At 40.2% G+C, this 12017-nt stretch overlaps 1 protein-coding gene across 4 annotated transcripts; it reads right to left on the bottom strand.

Moving 5' to 3' along the window:
* Positions 1-445: 445 nt before the first annotated feature.
* Positions 446-11527, bottom strand: LOC117848601 (protein ROS1C). 4 transcript variants are annotated; one of them, XM_034730062.2, is made up of 20 exons: positions 11338-11524; positions 10426-10907; positions 8190-10304; positions 7576-7666; positions 6577-7457; positions 6104-6420; positions 5711-5790; positions 5277-5361; positions 4901-5010; positions 4729-4797; positions 4554-4590; positions 4128-4210; positions 3277-3711; positions 2749-2785; positions 2617-2680; positions 2403-2542; positions 1788-1853; positions 1580-1694; positions 1465-1503; positions 446-968 (listed from the first exon to the last, which is right to left on the bottom strand). In XM_034730062.2, exons 2-20 carry the CDS (start codon positions 10655-10657, stop codon positions 856-858), a joined length of 5109 nt encoding a protein of 1702 aa, XP_034585953.1. In that variant the 5' UTR covers positions 10658-10907; positions 11338-11524; the 3' UTR covers positions 446-855. The 4 variants fall into 4 exon arrangements, with proteins under 4 accessions (XP_034585953.1, XP_034585955.1, XP_034585956.1 ...); XM_034730064.2 differs by having other exon boundaries at positions 4901-4992; XM_034730065.2 differs by lacking the exon at positions 446-968 and adding an exon at positions 1002-1380 and having other exon boundaries at positions 11338-11525.
* Between the last annotated feature and the right edge of the window lie 490 nt (positions 11528-12017).

Genomic DNA, 12017 nt, shown 5'->3' with positions numbered 1-12017 from the left:
TTGAAAAGCTACTAGTATTTCAGTAAAGCTAAATATCTGAAATCAACAATGCCCTATGAACAAGAATTTCCTCAAGAGTTGTATATGAAGGATACAGGCAAAGTTGCCAGCCCTAGAGATCTGAGTTCTGCTTTCTCCCGATGAATCCTTGTTCTTTGACGATATGCATCCATCAGGGAAGGTATCGTTTTTTCCCCTGGTATTCAAAGGGTTTCTGTTCTTTATATCATGTAATTTGTGGCAAAGGATATCCTTCCATGATGGCAAGTATAGCTTGCTTGCTTCTCCAGCAATCTTTATTTACAGCTTATTACAATACTACTATGCTACGCATGTTTAGTATCACCATCATTACTGTCATCATCCCAACACATCGTGTGATCTTCATAATGATTGTACCAAAAACCACTAAACCATTGATGCATATAACTAGAACACAGGTACAGAAACAAAGTTCTGGCAAGCCGTCCAGTACTCAAACCAATATTTTAGGTATGTAGCATGCAACATGATCTCAGCACACAAAAATCTAGTACAAGTACAATTGATTAACCAAATGGAATGTTGATAAGATACTGTGTCTCAGAAAGGAACACAATGACATCATAACGGATTAACGCTTGATGATAACTATAACTCGCACCAGCAATGCGAACGGAAAGGATTGGTTCTTCATTATCTTGATTAGTTCCAACATCTCAAGTAACAGTCTCCAACTCCATGGTTTATTGCCTAGAAGAATGGCTGTCGTCCGGCAGGAACTAATATGGTCCATGCACAGGTCGAGAGCTAATGACATCATATCGCCATAAACATGATGTTTATAAAACTGATATCTTTGCTGAATTAGATTACTTAACCAGTTGCTGCTGTCTTGCGGGATTTTGGCCTGGCTACAACATGCAAATGGGGGCACAGCGGCCTTGGTGCCCTAGTCTCCATGTCAAATCCTCGCACACAGACAAATCCTGCATTGCATTTTAGTAAGAGCCACAGTTGAGTTGATTCACACAGAAAGTCATTGTTTAGTTGAAGCCTAGAACTACTACAACTCATGATCTTGCGCATAGGAAATATAAGTTTATGAATAAGTGTGCACGTCAATTTCTCTTCTAATTTTTCATTAGTTTGTTTCTCAGTTCATATTGGCAATTTTGTTCTTCAGCCTTAATCATTCTCTTGTTCCAAGATGCCTCCACTATTCTCCGGTAATCTTGAAAAGTAACACTGACTCCAGTCAATCATATAGCCACCATGAACTATTGTCTTCATTACTGAATAGACACCATGTGGCAATCATAAGACTCCGATATACTATTGGGACACCCAAGCACCCAGCACACTATGGTCTAGAATACTGTTCATCACAGGATCTGCATTCTGTAAAACTGTGTGATGACAATTTGCAAGATGTTTCCCAGGAATAGCATGAGATGACTGAATGAATGGAAGTATTGTTCATACCTCTCCAGAAGCATTGTTGTATTTCTTCTGTTGTTAGACCTACATAATCAAAATTACTGTTATTGGTACTATTACAGATAAAATTTTATTGAGTTGTTTGTGCGAGGGGGGGAACCTTTGAATATGGTAGGTACTGAAGTCCCGAAAAAGACCATGCGCCTTTGCAAGTTCCATAGCTGCTCCCTTTCGACATGTATAGGGTTGTGGCTAGAGCTGTGGTCAGCAAATACCTGTATGAACAGATACACAAAATTCAAAAAGTCTGTCCATGGAGACAGGAGGCTTATGAGCAGTTCTTAGATATTAGATGTAGCTCGGTATACCTCATTGACTTGAAAGTAAGTGCCATTAAGTGGGAAACTACCCCTCATAGCTGTTCGACAAGGAACCTGTTCATGTCCCAGTAACTTATCATTAGCTGAAATGTGCATGAAATTTCTGAAACCAATAGGCATTATTCATCTTGCTCAGATCTGTTCATATTATCTAGCAAAAAAGAATGCATGGTTTAGCCTGACGAGTCAATAGTATATGTTGCTCTTTTTCTTGGAAGTGAATATTATAAATCGATAAATTATTGGATACAAGTTTTACACCTCTATTCTGAGCCAAACTGTAGGTATATAAGCTCAGAATATCCAATAATTATCTGGGTTTGTGCACAGAATATCAATTTTATTTCACAACTCATGTAACATTAATTCACCTATGTTAGCGTTAGCTATGTTAAGTAGACCCTTTGGCCATGGGTGCCAGGGATAGATAGATGCATTTGTCTAATTGGTGCTGTTTCTATAAACCAAACTCTAGGACATCCTTGCCTATATATGTACATGAGCTTTGCCTCTCCATAATCAATCTATTATTTCCGAGCCATACTTGCTTTCAACCTAAACCATATTTAGATCAGTTATTGCTAGTTTATAGGGTTCCTTTACCAGAATTGTGCCTCTGACATATCTAGATTGGTTTTCTTGCTCAGCAGTACAATTGTGGCACATCTCATTATTGCATAAGCTGCCTTCCATTTGCGGGTCACAGCATGGTTTTGGTGCCTTGCTTATTTCATTTATTTCATCTGCACAGTAGTCCATAGAGTTAGTGAAAATCAACTTGTTGTCTACCCCATGCACCCAAAGAAAATAAGCTTGCCTGGTGTCCATATGGCCAATAAGTACGGGGTAGGATCATCAGGCTCCCGTTGGTCAAGATCTAGCTGTTAATCAATTGCTGAATCAGGAACCATAGTTTGTAACTCTTCAAAGAGAAATGGCAGCATCTCACCTGTTGTAGTAGTGGATGTGAATCTGGAAGTTCGTATCTGCAAGCACATAAATTGCAGTTAAATAATAAATATCTTCAGGATGAATGACATTATTTAAGATGGACAATAACAATATTGTAAGTCTGAAGTGATGGATATCAATGCTAATCAAAAGAGCACGTAATTGGCGAAAAGGCCAAATAGGTAAAAATGAAAGGTGAAAGCTTAATAAAATCCAGAAACACATGCTTTATATCCCTAATAAAAAATGTCAAGTTTCAACTCGATTGCATTTGTGAGCTGCAGAAGACACAAATACTTAGTCCTGCATCTCACACATAGGATAAGTCTCCTATAGTTTTGAGTAAAGAAAAATGCAGTAGAGCTCAACCTTGCAACTTCTTCATACATATTGAACATGTGCTACCCAAATTTTGGTATCTTAAGAGATTTTTTAAGTTTGATTTCATACATACTGAGTGTTTTAAGTTTGATTTCCATGCATTTTCACCAGATATTTTCCCCAAAAAAATTAATTCACCACTTACACATAGTGTTCTGTTCGAAGCCTGTGCACGTTCTTCAGTTTAGGTACAGGAATTGAAGCTTCTTCTGTGCTAATAGCAACCAATGCTTTTGCAATATCATCAGACTGGAGTTCCTTATTGCTTTCTTTAATGCAACTTTCCAAGTTCTGTGCAAAAGCTTCCATGTTGAGCTTTATTGTTGGAATTTCACCATCTTCATAAAAATCTTCAATATCATTTTCCATTGTTTCTGGGGATTCTTCCTCTCTTGGACTTGCAGGCTCTTCGATTATTGGCTCTGAGTTCTTAGGACGAAACTCCCTTGCATGGATACTCCCCTCAAGACGAGGCAGATGAGTTGAATCCATAGTGTACATGCTGCTATTCTGGGAACCAAATTGATTTCTTGACCTCACTATGCTTTTCTCCTGAGGAGCAGGAAGTGCAAGCCTTGCACTTAATTCCAAATGCAATCAGGAAAAGAAAGTCAGTCAATATAAAGAGGTAAACAGAAGTAAAGCTCCTATACAAAAATGATATGTTTATGTAGTCTGTGCATAAGGATCAATAGATTCACAGCTCTAAGTGTGGCACCAAATCAATTTGGCTCTGAGGTATTGCACAATTCTGTTTGCACCCTGAGGCTGAGCCAGTAGGTTATATTGTCATGTTGTTTTACTGAGGTGATTCCAGTATCTCTCAACCAATGAAAGTGGACGCACCCATCACAAGGTTTATGTGCGCGCGCTGTGAAAGTATCAATTATTCAGACCAATTGGTGGGTTCTTAAGTCCACTAATTGCTCCACAAAGCTCTTTTCTACTTAATCATAACCTACTATGACTGAAGGTGTACAGAAAGTGTGTCAATACCTCGCAAAGGCACTTGCAAAATGCTTGCACTCACTCCTCATTGGGCATGCATTGCAATTTGGCTTGTTTTTGGTACAAAAGACCTGCATGGTTGATGTGAAGAAGTCTCACTCATCTATATATTATAAGCAACAAGTGGGACTCAAGGCACCTCTTATTGGGATTCAAGTCTGAAAGGGGGGAAAAAGGAATCCGTATAGTTATCTGCCCCGCTTATATGGTAGGGCCAGATTATCTGTAGATTAATTTTAGAATTTTAAGGTTCTATAATAAATATAAGTATGGAATTATAATCTTATAGCAAATACAGTTCTATTTTCCATTAAAGTCACTAGAGGTATATAATGATTAATGAATATACAAAATTCACATTTGGCTGCACATGCACAGACTATTCAGCTAGTTTCAAAGATGCTCATGAAGTACCTTCCCAAAGGTAATCATCTGATAGTGTAGCTCATACCTGTGAAAATGTGATAATTTTGTTAATTATTACCCTCAGGACTTATTTATACATGATATGCAAATATTGCAGTTGGCATGGACTCGCAAAAACTAATAAAAGTATCCGCACTTCGAAGCAAATGCGTTTGTAACTCACAGTGTTTGTTGATCGAGTTTACAAAGGCGAGGCCAAAGATACTTTTGTATAGTTTCGAGGACAGGATATCTGTGACAAGGCAAAAAAAAAAAAAGAAGCAATGGATTCAGATTTTAACTGAAGCAAAAACCTGTAAGTGGCATAATGGGTGCGGACAGTGCAGGACACGTACAGCTCCAAGAGATGTAATTGTAGAGACTCAGGAAGGGGTTGAATGGGCACCCATCCCAGTCTTACACATATGCGACCAACATTGGTGTCAACCTGAGTAGAAAAGCATTGCTATGCAAATATTAAATTTACTACAGGCAAATTAAATACTCAATAGCAACAAAGCCTCATAGTCCCAAGAAAGTTGGGGTAGGCTAGAGATGGAACCCAACATGAGCCACCAGTTTGAAAAAAAAAACTTGTATAAAATATAGAAATGTATTGATAATAGTAATAGTAATATAGAAAGGCATTAATAAAAGTCTTGTCCATGGTTCAAGCAAGTGGATTGCTGATTTTGAAGAGATTCTATCTAAGGACAACAGAAACAAACTTACAGGGAAGGCAAGATGATGCAGTGTGAGAAGACGAACACACTCAACACTTTTAAGCCCCAGCCCGCGTACACTTAGCAGGTAATCCCTGACAGTAAACCAAATATATTTTTAATAAAAACAGTTCTCACCTGTTAAGTACACAAGGCTCATATAAATGCATGTAGTTTCCTATGGAGCCCTTCACTACTTTAATATATATTACAACTTACAACCTTTTGTATACTAGTAATAAAGAATAAAGTTGGCACTTCACGGAATTTAAATGTTATTGCACAGTGAATTTATATACTGATTTCCAATGTTGGCTTCCAAATGTTGCACCCCTTCCTGTATTTAATTTATTCTCACAATTAAAAATGATTCTGGTCTAGTCAGTTCCAGCAATAGAAATGTCAATTGCCAAGAACTGAGCGAATGTAAACATAGCATCTTACTTTGCAGAGTCTGGGGGAATATCTCTTAACCACTCAAGATCAATGCTCCCATGGTCTCTAACCAAACGATTCAGGAAATTCTGTAAAACCACCAATTTTAACATTAGGAAATTTATAGGAACGATGATAAAACTTCTTATGCTACAGTAGAAAATATCGTTATAGTTAAGTCCTCTCTATGATAGAGCCTTATGACTAAAGGACAAAAAAACTGACTTTCCACAAAGACATCATGTACATATAAAAAAATCAACTGTTCAAACCTAGGGTTAAGGAATAAGTTACTAACTCTATCATGCAGCCTTCTAAGAGGGAAAAAATGGTTTGAATGTCAACCACACATAGGTAGTGCATATAAATCATAGTTAATCCTAGTAACTATTCAACTATTACCTGAATTCGCTCTGCTAAAATATTATTCATTCCCCTTTCCCGAATGGCATGAGATATTCTTTGCACATCTGCGCACCTTACTGCTTCCCAATCTACAGAGTCTCTTCTTTCACGACTTCTTTTTTTCATGTGGCCTTCGCTACAAGCCCCCCTTCGTAATTTATCCCAGTCAAAATTCTCTGTATTCCTTTTACTTGTGGTTCTTGTTTTCTTTGGCCTTGATGCTTGTGCAGAATCTGGTACTTCATTACAGGAAGTTAAACCAGATTTCAAAGTATATTCATCTTCTTTTCTTGCAGTTTCTGCTGTAATTTCACCTGTCAGGAAAAGTAATTTCATGCTCCTTGAATTCTGAATCTTCAAATCTAGTCCTTTGGTCATGGTGTCACTTTAATGCATGGTTAAGTTTTTGTCAAGCAGTTCAAAAAGTACTTCATTTTACTAAATTATAGAAGAAAGACATGCATACTGACCTGGAAGCTCGGTGCTTGTTTTTGTGGAGTTCAGAGTGGTGCCAGCTGTCCTATTACCACTCCACTCTGGCACATAGGAATCAAATGGCATGAAAAGAGGACTGGTACCATTTTTTATTTTTGGTGATGCAGAATCTGAAGGACTGTTGGAAGACGTTGAAGAAACATTTGGCTCATTTCTCAAGTTCAGTTGTTGAGGATCAACAGTCAAGATAAATGGCATCGCAGAACTAGAAGGAACCCCGGGTTTAGCAAATCCATAATCGTTTATTGCTGCTGTTTGGAGTCTCTGGCATTCAATTTCACTGATGGCATTGTTTCCTGTTAATGATCTTTCAAGATCAAAATTGCTTCCCAGTTGCTGATAAGATGCTGAGGAAATACCATCAACAAAATTTATAGGTATCCCAGAACTTAAAGATAATCTTGATTGAATAGTTTCCAAAGTTACACTTTGAGAGGGTGACGTTTCCTTCTGGATCTGCATCTGTTGGATGAATTCTGTAGGCTCAGTTAATTCTACCAAGGAGAAATCTGGAAATTGTTGTTCTTTATGTTCAATTCCTGTCACTTGGTGATTGAAAACACTTCCATTTGCTGATTTGTAACCAAAGGAATAAGTTTCACCTTCAATCAATTCACTAGTCCTAGTATTGTCCTTTGGTCCCATGTGTATTTTCTCATAGGTCATTGATAGTTCCTCGCAACCCACTCCTCTATCAGGTCTGGTACCATTGGAAAAAAGGTCAAATATGTTTTTTTCTCCTAGTGCACTTGCACTGATGGTTTGTTCATTGTCTTTGGTGGTAGTAGCATCATCCTTACAGTTGCTATTGACTGACTGTGACGGAAAGGTTGCAGCAAGGGACATATAGGCAGAGCTGTATTTTGTCAAAATAGTAATCATAATGAGAGCTTGTACATAAGACCTATTCATTCATCATCATTTTGATTTCAAGGATTCGGAGTTTTGAAGCACGCAGAATGTGAATGTCATACCTTGAAAGATGATCAGCTACGTTCTGAGTGAGAAATACTCCTACTACAGAGTCAACTACAGATCCTTTCCAAGGGGAAAAGCGCCTGTCCCCTGATAAACAAGTGGTTGAGAAATTAGCCACAAGCTTCAACCATGGATTCACAATTTAAATTTTTTAATTGTAGACTCTGTGCTATCACACTTCTTTCCCATATAAGCTATGGTCAAACCCATAAAAGGATCCAAGTCTAAATGGTTGCTATCATATTGTCCTGCATAAATAAAGCTTTAAGTGGCTGATCAATTGCCGAAGATGAGCTCAAACGTTATTTATCATTTTATATTGAAAAGGTGGAGTTCAGCATTACCATTCCATAGCTATTTAGCACATATAGAGCATTTTCAAAATTAGGTTGCTCAATGATGGGAAATCTGAAACATTTCAAGGACTATGTAAACTCGACCAACCTAGGAGGAACTAGGCGGCAGAAAATAAAAATAAATAGAAACCCAAATTAGGCTAAGTTCCTACTTCGAAGACTTCGTAAATTGATATACTTTAGCTGGCACTCTTGAGACGGGTATTAGTACCAGAAAGGGAAACTTATTTCAGGATAATATAGATGTTCAGTACCTTGAACAAGTCGCATGCGTGCTATAAATGAATTAGCACGACCTTGAAAAACTTCTCTTTCTTGCTGCCACCATCTCTCCTTCTCAATATCAGTTCCATCAGGCTCACTTGCTTTCCCCATCAAAAGATTCCAAACTCTTGTCGTCTCAAAATCCAACTCAACCTTAGCCTGAGGCCGCTGCTTTTTGACCAACTGCAAGGGCCTCTCGTATGGAATTATCACTCCACCACCATAAGGGACAAGGGCATTTGATAGACCATCTGTTTCTCCAAAAGAAATGACAGCAGGTGTGCTCAGAGATAAATGCATCTCAGTTCCGTGCACCTGTTCAATGTTCAAATCAAGATGTTTCAGCTTTGAGGCAACTCCTTGAAGGTAATCCATATATTTTCCTGTTGATGTATTTGCTGAGCTCCCTTCTGGTACATCACAATGAGTATCAGAGTTTATTCTTTCATTGCCCAGGGTCAGAGGTGAAGAGTTTGGAAAAGTATCTTCTGATATTATGGATCCATTAGATCCACCGTAAAAATTGCTTTCAGCTGAAAACCTGTTTTCCAGCTCATCATTTGGATGAATGAAACTGGAACAGTGCGGTCGTGCTTTTTGTGAACGTTTTTTGGTCATAAACTTAATGTACGAACTTTCATACAGAGCATCCATGCATGGCTGTGGCAGTTTTGTTGATGCTTGTAAAGTATTATTCTCAAGATCCATCACAGAATAGAAGGAATTTCTGCGGACTCGGGCTGATCGCTTCTTTTTTACCCCACCAGCTTGGCAAAATGCTAGCATCTCAGCTGCAGTCCTCAAGATAACAGAATTCCGTGTGCCAGTTAGGGACGATTCACCATTGTTATGGTTCTCCACTTCTGACACCTTACTCATCTGTTCAGGTATAGACCTAGCTGAGGAATGGAAACCATCAACATCACAATACTTCAATTCCAAGTCCATTTTGTTTCCTTCTATTACTGTTTTTACCACCCTTTCTTCAATGCACAAACTGGACTTACTTGTGTCATCAGGTTCACAAGTTCTTCCCACATTATCTTGTTCACTTGCTAGTTCCTTACTTAAAGATCCAGAGGTTGCATTTGAAACTTCTTCTGCAGGTTTTGGAGTGACCTCTGGCAAATGTATGTACTCATCTAACAATTTGTTCAGTCTGAGACTCATGCCAAAAGCTAATCCTCCTGGTGAATTTTCCACATCTGCTTGTAGACCATGTTCAATTTGCACTTCTGATTCTGAGCAAAAACAACCTTGAGCATGGACAGGTTTCTCATAGTTGTGGTGCTGTAAGTTGGCCATTGACGAATGGTCTCCCTGCACTCCTTGTTCTTCGGGTTCAAATTGTAGGCTTCTTCGAACTGATGCAGTTCTTCTTCTAGCTGCAATTCCTTTTCCTCTAGAGATTGACTGATCACTAGCAGGAGCCGAGCACTTCTCCAGAGAGCTGAGACTTCTTTTCTTTCGGACATAACTTCTCTTGATTTTCTGATTTGGAGATTCTCCATCTGGTGTTGAATCAGATTTTTGAACTTTGGCTAGCTTATTCTCTCTGATTACCTTTGGTCTGTGTTTTTTCCTCCGAGTCTTCATTTTTTGTGCTGGGGTTTCCCCATTCCTGAACATTTCAGTTTTCTCAGCACTTGCGATCTGCATCTCAATTTGATTTAGTGTTCTCTCCTTGGGTGCAGCTGGTGTTGACAATGGTGTATGTTCACTCTGATTGGTTTGTGTCTTGGGCCTTTTTTGCATAGGCTGGTAAGTATGCATGTTGTCATCAGCAGTTCTTTCTGTAAGAAGGGCAGTTGATTCATCAGAATGCTGGATTCGTGTTTCCAAGGTGTTTGCAGGAACCACTGCTTCCAAATTATCATGGTTGTTACAGAAAATTGTTGTTGCTAATTGTTGCAGTTGGCTAGCTTCTGTTCCATTTTCAGTCTTGGATTCTTCACCATGTAAACCATTTGGCCAAAGATGCTCAGAATTGTATTTATCTGGAGTGGCCAGTTGTGCCGGATTCATTGTCATATCACCTGCAACAGTGTTTGATGCTCTTCCAAGTGACAATAAATTACTCCCAGCAAGCTGAACAGAAGCTCCCACTTCAGAATATATAGAGCAACAACAAATAAAAGGTGTTCAGTAATTCATAATGTATGATGATCCAGCCACAAAGCTGAACCAACATGAAACCTGGAAAGAATAAGATCAAGACATGCTTACCCTCTGAAGCATCAGGCAAGGCAGGGGCTGGCATAGAACTATGAGATGGTGGCAACTGCGGCCTGGAACCCCTTCCGGTCAGTCGCCTACGGAACACTAAGATACTAATGGGCACCTTCGTGCACCCGGCAGGCATATTCCAGGATGCCTGGACAGAGGAGCTGCCGTGTTGTTCAGCTGCGGTGCTCATCGGACTTGACAGAGCAGATTGTGGAGCAGAACTCTCCTGCATGTTATTCAGGACAGACGTGGAGCGTGTGGAGAATAAGGCCGGGGAGGCGATCGGGCTGCTGTAGCCTGCTGCGGCTGTATTAGCAAGATTGTCACAGCCTAAGTTAGGTACCCCAGCATTCAGGAACAGAGGTCTGTTGCCAGGAATGTTTAGATCGCCCCGCCGACATGCCCGTGTCAAAATCCACCAGGTTTTCAGGAAATGCGTGCAGGGTGCACCCTGAGGGGTGAATCCTTTCTTCTTCCACAACCTGCACAAAGAACAAGATCACATCAGATTAAGGATAAGTAAGTAAGTAAACAAAAGGAAGGGGGGCTAAAACCTCCCCAAAAACCCCGGGAAATAATTGCACCAAAAAGGCAAAAACACTTATACAAAGTTTATAATTTCCTTGCATCTTATAATCGATGTTACACACTCCAACTGGATTCATGTTACTGGACAGAAAAACGCAGTGAAGGAGAGATCAGCAAATTATTCCAGTTGATTGCCTAATAAGGCAAAAAAGAAAGAAAGAAAGAAAGGAGGAGGACAGGGGGCACAAAATGCCACGCAACAAAAGGCTCTTCGCAAGAAGATTACTTGTAACTGGGTTAGATCCGAAGACAAAAATAGCTTGCTTTTGGGTTTGCAGTGCTCCGTTTCGCACAGCAGGAAGGGAGAGGAAGGGGCGAGCATACCTGGTGGAGGCTCGCCGCCGGCGAAGGGCCCGGCGTAGGGCGCCTCGGCGCTGCCAGTAAAGGAAGGCCGAGAGAGAGGTGATAAGGGTGATCGTTCACCAGCGACGCGCTCGGCGGCTCGGGACGGCAGCTTAGGAAGACAGAGAAAGAGAGAGCAGGGAGAGGGAGAGAGTTGAACGGAAGGGAGAAATAGACGACGATGGGTGATCGCCGCAACAAATATTACGGTCCGACCAAAATCCTTGTAACGGTCGATTTTCGATAGATGATACTTTTATTTTAAGTTTTGTATTATATAATTTTTAACTTTTAAAAAGATATAAATTTATGCAAATAAAATGGGAAAAACTTTTGTGCAGCCGGGCTGCAAAGCTCCGTCCGTGCAGTCCGACGCCTGATGGTTGCCGCGTGGACACCCAAGCATCGGACGCCCTGCTGCTCGCAGGCTTCCTCCTACAAAGATCAATCACGCTCGGCTCACACGATTCCTCGAAATAGCAGCTTGGCTCGCAGCTAGCGCTCAACTCGTATGTGCAAGATGTGGCTTGCAGCGCTGGACTCGCAGGCAGAAGAGTAATTTATTTCCTTTTTGCTTCCCTATCGAAGTCGCCTGCATTTCATACGAACGTGCCGCCTCCGTCGTCCGCCGTCGCCGCCGTGGTCCGTCGCAATCCGCACAC

The sequence above is a fragment of the Setaria viridis genome, chromosome 3 (genome assembly GCF_005286985.2).
Source record: "Setaria viridis chromosome 3, Setaria_viridis_v4.0, whole genome shotgun sequence".
In the NCBI taxonomy this organism is placed as follows: Eukaryota; Viridiplantae; Streptophyta; class Magnoliopsida; order Poales; family Poaceae; genus Setaria; species Setaria viridis.
Note: the sequence above shows the minus strand (reverse complement) of the source record. Positions and strands in the feature narration are given on the sequence as shown.